The sequence below is a fragment of the Octodon degus genome, unplaced genomic scaffold (genome assembly GCF_000260255.1).
Source record: "Octodon degus isolate 3935 unplaced genomic scaffold, OctDeg1.0 scaffold00295, whole genome shotgun sequence".
NCBI classification, from domain to species: domain Eukaryota; kingdom Metazoa; phylum Chordata; class Mammalia; order Rodentia; family Octodontidae; genus Octodon; species Octodon degus.
The window spans coordinates 1,737,629-1,755,229 of NW_004524871.1; the positions used below are offsets into that span (position 1 = coordinate 1,737,629).

Below are 17,601 nucleotides of genomic sequence, written 5' to 3' on the forward strand. Positions count from 1 at the left end.
GGTATCTATATAAAACAATCACAGAAAGGTTCTCAGACCTAAGCTTATGCATATCCACAGCAGCACCACTGACAGGAGTCAGAAGGACTGAAGGTCCCCCACAAGCTCGTGTATGAACGGATCTCTATGCGTGCAGGGGGTGATGTTCAGGCAGAATGAGGGAATGATGAAAGCTACTGTGTGGGTGAACCCTGCAAATGTTAGGATAAGCAAGGGAGTCGAGTTGCAAAGGCCACACACTGTGTAATTACATTTGTGTGAGCCAGCCATAGAATTAGGGGGCTCCCATGTGACTACCAGGGGAGAGGGTGGAAATGGGGAGCCCCTCCCTACTAGGTGCTTTCGGGGGATGGCAATGCTTTGGAAGTCAGTGGAGACAAGAGTTGCACAGCATTGTGAATATACCAGATGGCACCGGTCTGTTATGTGAATTTTACATCCATCTATCTATCTATCTATCTATCTATCTATCTATCTATCTATCTATCCATCCATCCATCTACCTACCTACTACATACTTGACAAGTAAAATCTCCTTGTTGATAGCAATAACCACATAGTAATTAACTGACCCTGAAAAAGTGCCTTGTGTTAATACTGTCCACGCCAGTGAAATGAATTACACCTACCGTGCCACTGGAGACAGCCACACTATTTCCCTTTGACTGTTGCATCCATTTATGTTGCATGTTTGATTGTTTTCTGATTAATAAAATCCAGCCTCATTCAGTTGAGTTTTCCTGTAAGCAACTGATAACATGCACACGTGTTTCACAAGAAAATACAGAAAGTGCATTTTAGGACAAAAACCCACGAAGAAAGTTTAGGTTTCTTCATGTTCATAGTATCTTGGACATTCTAGCTTCATTTGTGACTGCAGGTCCAGGGTTCCCTTGGGGGGACCTGGGGGTTCCTCTGGCCTGGGTCTAGGTCAGCCGTGAAACACACTCAAGTAACCATCCTGAGCTCAGGACCGTCAGCCAGTGGACAGCCCTGAGTGTGGTCCTGGGGCCATTCAGGGCAGCTGTACAGCTTACCAACAGGAGGATGGGGTACTGGGTGTTCCCATGATGCACTGTGCCTGGTGGGGAAGGCTGGCGCAGAGTGAAAGGGGACTTCCTTACGCTGCTGAGAACTACCTTCCCCAGGCTGGCTTGTTGAAATGTGCATCTGAGAGATACTTAGTGCTTGCTTGGTACTGTAAGTGAACTTCCCCAAGTCTTCTCCTGATACCAGAAGGTTAAGAAGCAAGTCATTTAGACTACATAAAGCAGATTTAACAACCAATATGGTAAGATCTTAGGTTGGAATATAAGCTAAGTTCTGGTTGGATCTTAAGATCTGTGTGTATGTGTGTACTTTAAGGCTCTAAAACTATCTCATATAAATATGTTTACAGCATATAGATATTGTTATATAAATATAAAACAACTTGTAGACAAATGCATCCATCACATATAATTGCCATATGTGTTGTCAGGTGCGCATATTTTATTTATGTTTTCAGTTTTGGGCTTTCCCATCCTGAAGGCTTGCTAGTCATCCTGCACAGTCACAAGGGCCAGTAGGGACGGAGGACCAGAATCCAGTCGCCTGGGCCCGATCTCTCTGCGGCTCCCGCGCGTAGCTGCAGGAGGCTGAAGCGACCTGCTCTCCGGCTCACAGAGCAGCTGTATGCCAGGGCTAGTCGCCCGCTGCCTGGCTTCACTTACTGGTGCGCACTGGTTCCCACGTGGTTCTCCTTCCTGTTTGCTGCCTCCATGTATGGATACTCACTGTCTCTCATATGCAGTTTAAATGTACGTAATGACATCTGTAAGCTGCACACTGTGTTATTTTACCCCTGCCCGTGTTCTCCTCAGATGCTTTTGTGCCTGGTCTCATTTACTTATTACTGTTTTGTAGTAATTGTTGAAGGTCTGATCCATTTGCTGTTCTATTTTAAGGCAGCCAATAGGTGCAAAGGTTTGGAGCTGCTCGGTCACCACACCTTTGTGCATCCGTCCCTTTCCTAGAGGAGCTATCTCCTTTCCTGCTTCTGCGCGCAGTGAGAGGGCGGCACCACTCAAGTGCCCATGGGCCTGTCGCGGAAGGCTCCCTGGAGTTGGTGCTCCACCTGGGCTCTGCTGAGGAGCTAGGAATACCCGCTGCCTATTTGCATGCCTTGTCTAGAACAACGTCTGTTCAGGTCCTTGCCCATTTCTAAATGTGGTGGTTTTGTCTTAGCACCACTTAGCTATGTGAGGCCCTCTCACACTCGGTCTGTTGTTCCACTGTCAGGTGCACAGCTTGCATATACGTTCTCCTGTCCCATCGTCGCCTTCTTGGTGTGGTGCCTGCTTGCTCCAAAGACGCGCTCTCTTGCCCACTCAGCTTGTTCTGTTTCTGTTGTTGGCACAGAGCCAGCCTCAGGGAGCCTCGCTGCTGTCTTCTCTCCAGCGTGTCCTGTAGGTTTGGGTCCTTCACCCATCTAGAGCTGATGATAAGCAGCCAGCCCCATTCTCTTGTGCCTGAACTCTGATCTCTCCAGCACCATCTGTTGAAGAACTTTTCCTCCCTGCATATTTGTGGCGCCCTCCTGCGAAGCAACTCACAGCCGACTGTGTGGGGGCTCATTTCTAGCTCTACTCAGCTCTGCCACTGTGTGCTGTGTGCATGGGTTTTTGCTGTGAAAATTTTCTTTTAACGAAAATGTTGTCACATAATTTGAAAAGAGGGGAAAGTGTTGTGCTTCCAGTTTTGTTCTTGTTCAGGTTGTGTTAGTTATTTGGAATCTTATTGGTTCCATGTGAAGTTTAGAATATTATTTTTTCTATTTCTATGAAAAATGCCATTAGAATGTTGACAGAGATTGTATTGGATCTGTAGATCATTTTGAGTAGTATGAACATTTAAATATTATTAATTCAGCTGGAACTGGTGGCTCATTCCTGTAATCCTAGCAATCTGGGAGGCTGAGGCAAGGAGATCTCAAGTCTGAACTCAGCCTGGGTAACTCAGCAAGACCCATCTACCAAAATGAAAGATTAAAACTGCTTAAATATGGGTCAGCGCAAATACCCGTCCAACAGCCAGTGCCCCTCCAGGCCTTCAAGCTGTGAACACGGGGCCGGCTGGCTGTTTGCAGCCACTTTCTTTCGTCAGTGTCTCATAGTTGTCAGGGTATGCACAATGTACCTTGTTTATGTCTAAGTATTTTATTCTTTTAAATGTTTTGCAAAAGAGTTTTTAAAAATGTCTTTTCCAGACAGTGTACAAAACACAACAGATTTGAAATGATGATTTTATATGATGATGAGACTTTACTGAACTTACCAGTGTTAAGAGAATTTTGATGGAATCTAGTAAAATGTTCATTAAATTTGTTGATCTTTAAGAACACCAGCTCTTCCAACCCTTAGTTCATGTATCCTTTTTATTGTTTTCTAGTTCTTATTTATTTCTGCCCTTCTCTTTATTTTTTCCTAACCTTTAATATTGTTGGGTTTAGATTGTTCTTGTCCTGCTAGTTCTAGGTTGCTTATTTGAGATCTTTATTATTCTTAGTTTTTTGTGTAAACTCTCTTCTTATAACTGCCTTTGCTGCTGCTTGTAAGCATGTTTTGTGTTTTGCATTTCAAGCTTCATCTGTCTCCAGTCATGCATGTTGATAGTCGGTAGTGCTGGGGACCATCCCAGGCCTCAGACGTGCTGGGCGGGTGGACTATCGCTGAGCCACAGTCCAGGCAGATGCTTCAGCTGCTGAGCAATCTCCCCTGCCCAGGCTACTATCCAGACTTCAGAAAACTTTGTTTCTCTTAGGATTTCGTCTTTGATCTCTCTCTCTCTCTCTCTCTCTCTCTCTCTCTCTCTCTCTTTCTTGAGGCAGACATTGAGTAACTTCCTATTATTTTCAGCTGCCCACATGTTCTTTTGTTAGTAATTTCTGGTTTCATACCACTAAAGTCATTCAAGGTCCTCAATATATGCAGACTTTTGATTTTTTTTTCAAGCTTGTTTTGTAGCCTCATCTATGCTCAGTCCTGGGGAATAGTCATGCGAAGACTGTATGCCCTACTTCCATGGGCTGGAGCTCCAAGTATGTCTGTTAGCTCCACGAGTGTGTGGCTACTGCTTCTCTATCTGTATGATCTTGTTGTTGATGAAAACAGTACTCGTGTCCCCGTAGCTGTCTGTTTCTACTTTCAGCCCTGTTAATATGTGCTTACTCAGGTTTCTGATGTTGTATGTATATACATATATGAGTAATTATACCTTCTTGATGAATTGACTGTTTTATCTTCATATAGTTCCTTCTTTATCTCTTGTGAAAGCTTTTGACTCAGAATCTATTTTGTCTGATATAAGAACAGATACCCCTTTCCATTTTTGATTACCATTTGCATGGAATATCTTCACTAGTTACTTTATTTTCAGGCTATATATGTCCTTAAAATGAATTTCTCTTATAGACATGTACAGGACTTTGCTCTTAGCCCACTCGGTCACCCGTATCTTTTAATGGCAGGATTTAATCCATTTACATGTAAAATAAATACTGATAGATGAGGATTTATGGTTGCCATTTTGTTCATTATTTTCTGACATTTTTGTAGTTTCTTTTCTCCTTTCTTCCTCTTTCTTTCTTGGCAATTAGATGATATCTTTGTAGTGATATGTTTGGACAGTCTTGATTTTAGTCTTGCGATTACTGTGAGGCTTACAAAAATCAATTTAGTTTAAAAAAATCTGTCTTAAATTGGTCGCTTTGTTTTACTCACATACAAAATCTGTACTTGGGCTTCGCACATTTTCTTATTAACACCACAGTTGGCATCACTATAAATCAGTACCCGTGAACTGTTGGATACGAAGGATTGACATAGAGACGTGCTAAGTAATCTGCAGGGCATGTGGGACGAGGAAAAAGAAAACAAGCTAGCTCTTATTCCACTGAGTTTTGCTGAATTCACGCATCTGCAATATTTAAAAGGCAATAGAATACCCATCTCTGACAAAACTAAACAAAAAAAGGGGATACAAATGAAGGACCATTTTGTATCTGTATATACAAAATAGTTAGGATAGCTATACAGCTACTTTCTCTTAGTTCAATGAGAAGAAAGATTTGTACTAACAGTGTTTGGACAGGATATCATGTCTGCATCTTGTGCTATGAATAGCTACTATGAAGACCACAATATGCAATGTATTAATTGTAACTGTCCTACTAACCTGTTTTGAAACTATTTCATTACTATTTGTTTCTCAGTAAAATTAAAAAAAAAAAAAAGAACCCATAAGAAAAAAGAAAAGAAAATAGGGCAGCAACAGCTGTGGAAGTAACCAAGAACACCTTGTTCTTGTGTACTTGCTCCCAGATGCCTAGCAGGTTCTCACGGATAGCCTAAACATTAGTCTTGGACACATACGATGGGATCTTGCTATGTTCACCTAAAGTAACCCGAAGGCTGAGACTCAAGATCTAGAAACTGAAGACCAAAGGCGGGGCAGCAGCCTTTTGGCTTAAGCGCTCGCTTTGCTTGCATTGAGTGTCTGTGTGTCTTTGTTTGTGGCCGACGCCGTGAGTCTTTTCTCAACCGTGAACAGGTATTGTACTGGCAGTTACTTTCAGTACTTTTGGACTGTCATATTTGTATTAGATTTCGATGTGACTTACATGCCTCCCTTGTAGCATCCGAGTATTGTGACTTGACTCCGTACTTAGCCTCCCTGGCTTATGCGCTGTCCTATGTTTGATCACGCTACAGATCAGATCTTGCTTTGCTCTAGAAGCGCTCCCTTTAGGCTTTCTGGGGAGGCTGGTCCTGTGGGGACAAGCTCCCTCAGCTCTTGCCGCCTGGCAAAGCCTGCTCTCCCCTTTGTGTCAGGAGGGACAGTGTTGCTGGCTGCACTCCTGGTTGGCAGGCTTTTCTTTCAGCACTTCGGGTGTGTCATCCCTCTCCTGTCCTGCTGAGAAATACGTTCAGTCTTCCGAAAGTGCCCGTGTATATGGCAAGTCGGTTTTCTTTTGCTTTTTTCAAAATTCTGTCTTGGACAGTCTGCTAATCTTCTCTTCTAGACATCTTTAGGCTTGACCAATTGGAGATCTTTTGTCTTCTGTGCCCTGTATGTTCCTTTAGCTCTCCAGACTTGGTGAGTTTCCTGCCACTATTTCTTAAACAAGCTCTTCTTCCTCCTTGTTCCCTCCTGGTCACCCTAACAAGGTTCACTGTTCGTTGTTTCGTGACCCATTCGGGTTCTTCCACTTTTCTTCACTCTTTAGTTTTGTTTTCTCCTGGATAACTTCGATTCACCTTTGAGTTTTCCAGTTACACATCCCTGAGTTCACTTTTCACTGGAGCCCTGTTGAATTATTCCAGTACTACATTCCTCAGCCCTCGAGTTCTCTTTCCTTCTTTACCCTCTTGACTGTCTCGTACTATTTTTCTGCCTTCCTTCGGTCGTCGCTGTTTCTTGCAACTCAGTGAGTAACATCTTGTTTCCTCGATCCTCTGGGTCCCTTCAAGTCTTCCGCTGCTGTCTTAACAGTGCAAGAAGCAGGTACCCTCTTGTCCCACCTGACAGGCTTCGGGTGTGAATAGCCTTGCCAGCCAGCCTGGCTAGAGTGTGGGCTCTCCCAGGCCTTCCCTGTGGATGCACCAGCTCCACTGTCCTGATTCTGCCTCACCTCAAGTCCCCCTGCCTTCACTGAGCCACACTTCCAGGCTCCATCCCCATGGCGTTGTGTGTTTCTCCTGGGGCAGGCAGGGCTCTCATTGCTCAAGGCTGAGCTCCTTGGCCCTCTTCAGTGCAGGGAAGCCCACTGCCAGAGCTGCCGGAGAGCTGCTCGTGTAGGCGGGGTGGTTGTGGGTCTGCAGGCACACCGCCCTGGACTGGGGTCCTCAGCTGAAGCACCTTGCAGGGCTCTGTGCTTCCCCTGTCTTGAGCCGGGATCAGCTGTAGAGCTGGCTGCAGAGGACCGCACCCAGCTGACGTGACCCGTCTCTTCCCCTGGCTCTCACCTGGCCCAGTTGGGCCCATCCCTGCAATGTTCCAGGTGGGGTGCACGTGGGGCTCCTGAGAAGCGCCTTACCAGGCTGGGAAGACTGGAGCTCACCACCAGCCAGGCCTCTCCTGGGCTACGTTGGGGACGTGACCTGGGTAAAGGGACACTGCTTTTTGCCTTCTCAGTTTGTTCACAGTTGGATGGTTTTTTAATGAATAAATTTATTTGAGACAGGGTCTTGCTACACAGCTCAGAATCATAGTGCTTTTCCTGTGTCGGCCTCCCCAGCACTGGGATTACAGGCGTGTGCCGCCAGGTGCGTTGCAGGTCTGGCACAGCATGACCAGGCTTCCGGAGCTGGCGCGGCATGTGCCACCCAGGAGCCCTTGCACTGGTCAGGCAGGTGCTGAGAACTGCTGAGCTAGCTCCAGCCCACCTGGGTGTTTTCTTGTGGAACTTCTAGAAGGATAGCCGAGCCACCAGGCCTCATACAGGATCCCTGCCCTCCGGGGGTGGCACCGAAGCCCGGCTTTGTGGGGAGGTGAGTGCTGGGGCCCCTGTCCTGCCTTCTGGAGGGCGTCATTCCCACCTTGTGGTGCTTAGCCTTAGGATCAACTTTGACATTTATCAGCTTAATATAGGTAAATTCACTTGTTTCTGAAGAGTATTATTCCACTTTTTTTTTTTTTCTATATAAAGCATCTTTGTCTTTAGTTCTGGTCTTTCTGTTCTGTTTTGTTTTAACTTGTAGCATTATAATGTGCCTTAATGTGTTAGGACATAACAGCTTCACTCATTTTTTGCATTATTTCTCAATATTTCTAAATTAAAATAGAAATGCACAGAGATTTGTTCATAAGCATATTTGAAAGAGAAGTTGAAAACCTCAAAACACCTTTCTGTATGTATTTTGAAATGTGTTTGTTGAAAGTACAGATGTTTCATTTGAAATTGTGTTGAATTTGTAGATTAAATCTGGGGAAAATTGACCCTTTATCATAACTCATTCATAAGTGTAACATCTGTTCCTTTATTTGTATCTTCTTTGTTTTTCTCTTTTAACCATAAAAGTCTTACATACTCTATTATGTAAATTTTTAGATATTTTATTTAAAGTCAGAGTGCAGGCCAGCCAGATAGCTCCATGAATTAAAGTGCCTGCTTAGGCAGATGCAGGGGCCCAGGGTTTGGTCCCTGGAGTGCCGTGCCTGCTCCAACCCCAGGGCGTGCTGAGCTGGGCAATGAGACTGGGCATGGTGGCGCACACCTGTAATCCCAGTGCTTGGGAGGCTGAAAACAGGAGGATCACTGTGAGTCTGAGCTGTGTAGTGAGACCCTGTACTAAATACATAAAAAAATAAACTAAAATAAAATCAGAGGGCAACCAAGTAGTAGTATGATAGAAAATGTCTATATGAATTGCACATTTCTCTGGCACATGGCTTAGTTTTCAAGGAACTGGTTTGTAAACTGACCAGTGAATCTGCGCTCCATAGGGAGCAGGCATGGGGAGGGAAGGAGCCCAAGGTGCACAGGAAGGCGACAGCTTCTCGGCCAGTGTCTGAGCGTGCTCAAGCTCTGTCTCCTCTGCCAGATGTGGGGGCTCCTGCCTGATTAAACTGGGCCTGCCTTGCAATGGAGGACAGTTTCCTTGGAAAGGTCGCCTGGTATTTGGACCTCGGTGGTGCCTTTACCTTGCGGGAGCACCTAGATGTGCGCCTCATTCGATGGCTATGCTAGAGCCGAGCCACAGTGACACACGGCAGCACCAGACAGTCCAGTTTTGATTGCTAATTAAGTTATACCTTATTTTCTGCTTTATTATTACTGATGGGGAACATCAGTAGGGAAGGTATATTGGTTTTCATAAGTTTGTATCTGAATCACTCCCAGAATTCTTATACCTGTTCTAGTAGGTAGTAGTTTACCGGTTTAGTTTGGCATTCTATATTGATAATGATATCATCTGAAAATAATTCCATTTGTTATATCAGATGCAAATAAAGCTAGTTATTAAGAGTCTTTACAAAATCTCTTGGCACTGGCTAGTGCACCCTCGATATGTTGGTTTACGGTGACAGGTTGGACATCTGTGATTCTGACACTGGTGGAACTATTTATAGAATTTCAACCCAAGTGGGATGCATGTGTCAGGTGTGTTGTAAAGCCTGCTAGGATGTTTCCGTTCTGCTTCGAGTTATCTTAATTGTTTTTCTAAAATTATACACACATGTTGAACTTTATGAAATTTTTCTTTGTGTCCACTGAGAAAATCATGATATGAGCCCACTACTGTATGAATTTCACTTTTAGATTTGTTAATGCAAAAATATACTTGCTTTTCAGCAGCAAATCTAGCTGAGTATGGTGTACTGTGCTACCTCAACTGGATAGCAAGCTTTAGAATGATTGAGGCCTATGTTCTTAACTGAAATTGGCTTCTCCTGTAGTTATCTTTTGTGCCTTTAATTTTGAAATCCAAGTCACTCTAATTTCATAAAATGTTATAGGCTATTTTGTTTCTTTTTCCTATAACTCCTTTTATAAGAAGGGTTTCTCCGTTCTGCAAAGTTGGCAGCATTTATTCACAAAACTGGGCCAGGGCCTTTCGGGTTTCCATTAGGCCGTACTCGACAATGAATAGGAATGTATCCTTCTTCTGTGGTAAATGCAAGCCAGTCCATGAAGCTCTGAGGGAGTACTAGAGCGGCTAGCTGGAGACGGGCTCAGCGCGGGTAGGGCCTGGCGGACGCGGGGCGGCGGGGGGCGGGCCTGCCTGCCGCGTCTCCTACAGCCTCTGCTCTCATCCCCAGGACACACGGGCCGGCTGCTCAAGTCCCTGTGCTTCATGAGCCTCTCCTTCCTGCTGTTCCACATCATCTTCCACATCACCCTGGCCAGCCTCGAGGCGCAGCACCGCGTCGCACCCGGCTACAACTGTGAGTGTCCAAGGCCGCCTTTCCTATCTCGTGCACGTCTGGGAGTCCTGGTCATTGTCCTCGCACTCCTAGGGACATATGCGTGGAGTGCGTAAGCAAGTGTGTAGTCATTTCAATCCAGTAAAGTACGATTACACAAAGGAAGCTTTGCCACGGAGACAGGGTCGCAGACAGTGAGCCCACGGGATTGGACGGTGGGTTCTCACCTGTGCATGGGGTACTGTCAGTAGGGTGCAGCTAAAAAATCAAGAGTTACACACAGCCTTTGGAGCAGAGCTATTGAAAAATCTTCTGGAGTCTTATTAAAATTAGTAAGAAAGGATATGTATACTTTCTGACAAGACAAGTAAGAGTGCAAAAGTGGAATATTTCATGTGAAATACATGCATGACAATGACATTAATCCTATTACAGACCATAATATAAGGATTCTTATGTCTGTATGGGAAAATGTTGGAACAGATTATTTTCCAAGTTAGGAGTCGCTTACTGGCATTCACAGAGAAGTAATATGTCTTATGGCCATTATGTACTTAATTTATGATCTGAGAAAGTCCATGTGCTTATGTTTTGTCTAGATGTTATCTTTCCAAAATCAACTGCACTTCTGTCCTTGTAGGATACGTGATTGTCGCTGGGAGTACAGAAACACCCCGGCACATGGGATCCAGCCCATATGTTTTAAGTTAAACCTAAAGAAATCCTGGGATATGCGAAATAGGTTGTAAAACAGCTGCAACTTGTCAGTTTTTCCTTGAAGAACTCATTTGTGGGTTTGAAATTTCCTGAACTTTCCTGTGCCCAAGGACAACAAGTCCACAGCAAGTGCACCCTTCCCTCTAAGCGGAGAGTCCAGAGCTGTCCGTGGATGAGGCTTAAATGGAGCGAGAGGGCTCCTCGGGAATCCATCTTTGTGAGTGGCTCGTTTTCTGTCGGTGTGTACCCTGTAGATGTGTCCCAAGCTGCAGGTCATACTCCTTTGTTCCTTTTGACCATTCTCTTCACTTCAGGGCTCCGCTGCTCACAAAACTAGCAAAGTAATTTTTATTAAAGATCTATGATTTAAGTATGGCCATTATTCTTAAAGTTAATAACTTACATACTATAAAAGTCCACATTTAAGGTATACAATTCAGTGGTTTTTAATTCACAAGACATTGCTTCTTGGCCTTTTGGCTAAGATCAAGTGAAATTCAAAAGACTCTAGTCATCAAAACCCGAGTTTCCAAACTCTGCACCCCTTGTACCTCCCCACCCGCCCCACACCAGGCTCCCGGCACTGCCTGCCTGCGACTGAGGCAGCCACGAGGCTACCTTCCATCTCTGTCAGATTTACCCACCCTGTGCTGCTTGTAGTTAGAAGTGATGGAGTCATACGGTGTGCAGCGTGGGTGTCTGGCAGCCGGGCCGAGACCTGTGTCAGCACGGCTTTCCTTTCCACAGGGGGATGATGGTCCGTTGCTAAGATGTGGTTCAATGTTTAATAAAACCAAGTATCATCTCAGTAAAATTTTGAAAAAAAAAAAGCCCACCATGTTGAAAAAGCATTTCAATTATATCTTAGTGATGAAAAGCCTTCCTGTTGGCCAGACTCACATTGTTCAGGGCGAGGCGAAAGGTGAGCAGTGAGCATTAGGCGATTCCTGACCAGAAGCGCCTCGATCGCGGCTCAGCAAGCGCTCCAGGAGCAGAAGGACGGGTTTATAGTGGTGAGTGGAATCCATGAGAAGGGCGCGTCTGAGAATGGGGAGTTCCCGTCGGGAGACACGTTGTGTCACCGGGTGCAGCCACACTTCACAGATGTGAATCTTGGGCTTACAAGTGTGTGTCGTGGTTGCTGAGTAGTGACCAGCGGCCAGCAGTGAGCTTGTGCAGGCTTCTGACAGGGTCAGGCGTTTCTGTTTGTATCCGTAGTGATGATTTGTCCACAATTCTACAAAAAACAAAGTAGGAATGCAATATGAAATGCTACGAGAACATCCCTCCCTCTGTGTTGAGAAATGTGTTTATGTGTTCTCTTCTATAAGGTATAGACAGACAGACAGACAGACAGACACAAACACACACACACACACACACCCATCTGGTCTTGACTTGGCCCCTCCTTCCCAGGCGAGGATTCGGGACCCCTGGGCCCTTTAGGTGGGGTCAGTGCCTGGGGATGTCTGTGCGTCTGGGGGTGCAAGGAGGAGGCCGCCCCGGGTGTAGACTGCGCTGGGCTCTTGGCATCCCTCTGCCGGGCGTTCCTGGCCAACCCCATCTCGTGGGGTCAGGTCCGCCTCTCCTAGGCTCTCTTCCTAAATATTTGGGTTTCTTGAGAGTGGGTGTTCCTGTTTCTGCCAGAGATCTTGTATCCATGCATAAGGGTTCTCGGCACTCACTCCTTCCTGCAGCCTTGCTTCCTGCAGTCGTCCCCTCCCCTGGCTTGCTGTCCAAGTCCTCTTCAGTGCCACGGAGCCACTGAAAGGAAATCACACTAGTGAACTAGATTTCTACAAAGTTGGATTACACTTCAAAGTCTGCTTCTAGACAGACCAAGTTACATTCCAAGTGGAAGTTCCAGTACTTTTGATGGATTAATCAATAGACAAGAGACTCGTTAAGAGACTGAGCTAAAAGCAAATTGAGTTCTTTACTTCCTTGAAGGTGAGTTTCTAGACATCATAAATTTCTTCTGAAAACACTGGCCGTGTGTGCAGTAGCATGGGCTCCTGGGTGCTGCAGGTTATTTGGGTCCAGCTGCATGTACACCATGAATATTAGTGCATTCTGGGAGAAGGGAAAAGGAGAAGGACAAACAAACTTCCGTGCTTGGCAGGCAGACTCAGAGTCCAAAGCTGACACAGACTAGAATTTCAGCCTCGGGCATGTTTTAATGATCATATAATATAAACTCCAGAAAATACTGTGAGGGTGGGTCATGGAAATGCCAGCTTTTAATCCAGGGTTGAGTTCACTTTACAGATGTCACTGTTTCTCCAGCAGTCGGGTTCGTGATTGTACTGTTAGAGCTGCAGGGATGAACCCAGTTGCTTTGGTTTCCTAAGCTTGAAGCTCCGCCTCCTTCAGCATCTGTAAATAGAAAGTGGCAAATTTTCAAATCCAAAGCAAACACTGCCTTGGTCATCAGGGTTTTAAATTCTGAATGCTTATCTCTGTGTTGAAGATATTGGTAAATGAAAGTAAAATAACCAGGCCAGTCAGGTTCCTCAACCATAGTGGAGTGCTCTTCAAATTTAAGATCACCAAGTGTTCATTTATGTTTAATCTTTTTCCTAACGACGTCTTTCCCTGCTTCAGACCTGTATCCCTCACCCCCAGTATAAGAAAAGCTCTCAGCCTCTCGCAGGGGCCTGCGACGCGTGCTGGGGACAACAGTAGCATTTATAAATATTGAGACCTTTCGGGCTCTTGCTCCCCCAGAGTGCTGTGAATATTAACTGGCAGTAGTAAAGATTTTTTAAACCCTGTTTAGTGTGTGCTTGGCTGGCAGGTTTGTTAAAGGTGCTATTGTGCAGAACTGAAACCTGACACTGCCCCCTCTTTATTTCCAAAGCGGGGTTCTCAGAGGTAAGCCAGGCGTCCGCGGTGCAGGGGAACCTCTGCACGTTTTGCTCAAATGTGTTGTGCCACTTACTCAAATATTTTCATTCCATCCAAACTACGCTACTTAAATAAATGCCAGGCTGGCTTCAATTATGCCACGGCAGGGCCTAAGATGGAGCCCGTCTGCCCCCATCCGTGGGTGCACGCGGTGAGGCCTGGGGATGGAGGCTTGCGCTGCGCTATCGCAGGCTGTCCACTGGAACGTGGGGCTCACACTAGTGGGGGGTCTCCTGGGGCATCAGCACAGAGCAAGAACTGAGACACAAGACGCCTCTGCTTCTTGGCGCAGCGCGGCTCCACTCTTCGCGAAGGCGTCTGGTTTCCCTGTTCCACTCTCTAAACTGGGTCTTCGGGACGGCTCTGCACGGCTCACCCTGAGAGTCAGGAGGACCCATCTGAGCTCTGTCCAGCAGCAGGCAGAGGTGCTACCCGGTCCCCTTGGACCAAGCTGCAGGCCACTTTCCGTGGGCGCCCTGTGTCTGCTGTGTGGCACCTCCCAGCCTAGCTGAGCCCCACTCGTCTCTGACCAGGCTGAGCTCCATTCCTTCCCGCGGTGCTCAGCGCTGTTTCTGCCTCTGCTCTGAAGGAGGCCCCGGAGTTTCTGGTGCTGAGTCTTCGATCTTTCCTCTTCTGTCTTCTCGTCACTGCTCATTTCCCCTTTGATGCTTGGTGGCCGTGCTCCCGTTGACCCCTTGGGTCACCTGCAGCCGGGCCCTGTGAGGCCCCATTCCGAGTGGCCACGTTCCCCTCTCTTTCTGTCCCCGGCCCAGGACACCCACCAGCATTGGTGCAGCATCGCTGACGGGCGAACAGTCACTGTGGTCCCTGAGGAAGGCCCCGGTGCCAGCTACCTGGCAGGTGTCTTCTGGCAGAAAGGACCCTGCAGCCTCAGGAAGTCTCTGGTTTTCCTGCTGTGACTGTGCCGGGGCAGAGTTGACAGGCAGGAAGCAGGGCGCATGTGTGTGTGAGGGACCTCCCTGTGGACTGAAGGGCCAGTTTCAGTTTCCTTTCTGTGCTGTCCATCCTGACCTGGGTGCCCACAGCCTCTCATTACAGCAGTGAAAGCCAGGGTGCGTCCCCTCATCTGTTGGTGCGGGGAGGACCCAGTCGCACTCTCCACGGAGGTGGCCTCAGGCGGACTGTGCTGCTACCCACAGCGCTCCCGGCCCTGCCCCACTGCTGACCTGGGCCTGAGGCAGTTCTGGTCCAGACCTCTGGCCCAGTGACCCTACAGGGAGATGGTGCAGAAAGCTGTCCTGTGGCACCGCTCAGCTACAGCCAAGGTCCCGGAACAAGGGCCACAAGCAGGGCTAGCTCAGAGCCAGGCGCAGGTAGGGGGTGAGAGGGGTCGTGGAAGGACACTGTCTGTCTTGCTGAGGAGTGACAGGCTCACGGTGAGGGGCAAGACACGTGACCGTCTTCAAGAAGGGGATCTCTGCAGGTTGTGAGAAACATGCTTGTGAAAAAGTTCGTACTATATAATGTCTGGGTTGTTTGCTCCTGTAGGCAACCCAGCGCCGAAGGGAAGGCAACAGCTGGCGACACACTGGCTGGGAAGTTGATGGGAGCACACTGTCCATGGCCGGGATACAGGAGCTGCTGTTGTCCTTAGACAGGGAGTGTTTCCCACCCGTGGTCCCACGCAACCACAGAGCTCCAGAGACAACTCAGCCCAAGCTGGGCACCGCTGTGTGGCTTAGTCAGGACGTGACAGAACGTACGTGGTGCAAGCAGTGCCCGCTACAGCTCTCCCTGGTTCCTCACCAGTTCTGCTCCTCTTGGGTTTATCCTGCCCTGCCCTACCTGGGGCTGGAATCCCAGTCAGCAGGCCTGCATGGTGCTGGTGGAGGGGCGTCCAGGACCTGCATCTCCAGGAACCGCACACACCTTCCGAGAGACCCACCACCTGCTCTCGGGGCTGGCCTGGGCTTCCTGATCCTTGTGCTCCCCTCGCTGTTCTCCTCTACCTGGACACTTAGCGCTCACCCCAGTCCCCCTGGCTTGTGACAGATGTATTATTTTCTGTTTTTCCCCTTTTAAAGTAGAGAATTCTAAATCAAAGCAAAGGATGTTCTCAGAAAGGGCAGAAAGTAGCATGTGGTGCCACGTTGACTGGTGCGCTGTCCCGCAGTGCCGCCCTCCTTCCGTACTCACTGTGTGTCTCCAAGAGTCCTGGCTTCATCGCCGACAGGGACGCTGAGGCAGAGGCGGCAGGGACTCGCGTTCAGTCCCTTCATCACTTGGTGGTACAGATGGAATTGAAGTTCAGTTTCCTGGACTTCACCTTCCACCCTCTTTCCAGCCTACTCTGGAGCCTCGTAAGTTTCTGGGAAAATTTATGGGGAGAGGTCAAGATGTGATTACTTAGGTTTTGAGGAATGGTCAGATAAGAATGTGCAGATTGGGGGGCAGTGGTGGGTGGGAAGATGGTTAGTCTGGTATCCTAGCTCCAGCTGAAGTGTTAGTGTTGGCAGCGAGTTGACGTGCTTGGAGAATGACGGCTTTCAAGAGTACCTTGGCCCAGGGAGTGAGCGATGGGGCAGGACAGGCCACTGCAGGCCGGCAGCACTGGCCACCGGGAACAATTTTCCATCCTTCTCGGGCCCAGCTCTCTGGCCTTGCCTTCCCCTGGGCCTGGCCGTGTTCCTGGGCCAGTGGGCTGAGAGCCCAGAGCTTCATGCTCCAGCTGGATTGGACAAGTGTATTAAAGCCTGAGAAATCTGGGGACTTTCTTTGAGGATGTAAATCAGTCATTAAATCCACAAGCACATAGTCCATGCTTTTGTGTGCAGAAATTGACATCCATGCAGTGGGGTCCCCGAGATCTTGGACCCTGAGCCATTTCCCAGGATCCATGCGCACGGTCAGCCCTGGCTCAGAGAAGTCTTTAGTCTTTGAGGGCAGCTGTGACGTCACATGTGGAGTTAGGGCAGCTGTGATTTCACCTGTAAGGCTGGTCCGGACTCTCTCATCCCTCTTCCTCCAGTGGTAGGCTCGGAGCCTCTCCTCGCTGTGCACAGCTTGGCAGGCACAGGGGACGTCCCTGCCCTTGTCCCTGCAGATCCCCACCAAGGGCATCCCCTCCTGCCGCCACCTGCCCTCCCTGGGCTCTGCCTCACTGGTTGTGCCCAGTGCATGTGTACATGTGTGTGAAATCTTTCCAGTTTTCAGTTTTGATCTAAACCAGTTTTGATAATAGCTCCTGTGCCCTCGAGCACCAGGCGTGTTTATGCACAACACTCTGCTGTTTGTCTTGGTCCTGGTGCATGCCCAGCTCCTGGCACCTTGCTCACATATGGGAGAGACCGGAGAGACTGGGGATGGTGGCATTGTGACTGGCGCCTGCCCGCTCCCATCCTGGACTGCCCCCAGTGCTGTTGCCCCTCTCCCTCCCGAGGCACAGCCAATCCCAGCAGAGCGTCAGTGTCTGTGGGCTCCCGGGATCTCAGTGTGTCAGGTGAGCTCCTTGCACTGAGCTGTGGCCAGGGCTTTGCTCGCTCTCGAGTTTGAAGGTGACTCACAACTCAGGCCCCTGCCACAATGCCAGAGACTCAGCAAATGGGTGTGAAGCAGCCCAGCAGGAGACGAAGGTGTGGCGGCCTGACACTGCACACGCCAGCCCTGGGCTGGCCCAGCTCTTGCTGGTGGCCTTGCGCTGCACACATCGGAGCCATGGAGTGGCTGTGGTGACAGTGTCCCTCCGTCCTGGCCTCTGTCCCTGGGCTCCCACCATGCAGGTGCAGATGGAAATTGTTGACACTGTACCCCTTTCTGCTCCGCTGGACTTATATAAGCGAGAGGGGTTTGACTGCTCTTTCAAAGGTGCCTGTCAACTACAGCTACTTGGTGTCTGTTTCCTTGGCAACAGGAACCTCAAACTTAGGGAAGCCTGCATGTAAAGAAGGAAGTAGCAGCGAGACATAAAAGAGAACGGGAGTCGGAGGTGACAGGGGAAGGGAGGCAGGTCGTAGTGGGTGAGAGGGCTGTGGCCTGGGGTCTATGGCCAGCCCATGAGGGTCCCAGATGAAGACATCAGCCCAGACCCAAGCTTACCCCCCATACCCCCAT

General features: G+C 48.3%; 1 protein-coding gene across 1 annotated transcript in view; it reads left to right on the forward strand.

Annotated features, from left to right (window-relative positions):
* Positions 1-14,335, forward strand: part of LOC111814341 (piezo-type mechanosensitive ion channel component 2-like) — a 115,732-nt gene extending 101,397 nt beyond the window's left edge. Inside the window, exons 3-4 of the mRNA XM_023707486.1 lie at positions 9,802-9,927; positions 14,241-14,335. Coding sequence (XP_023563254.1) covers positions 9,802-9,927; positions 14,241-14,335 — 221 coding nt within the window. The remainder of the gene's footprint in view (positions 1-9,801; positions 9,928-14,240) is intronic.
* Positions 14,336-17,601: the final 3,266 nt, after the last annotated feature.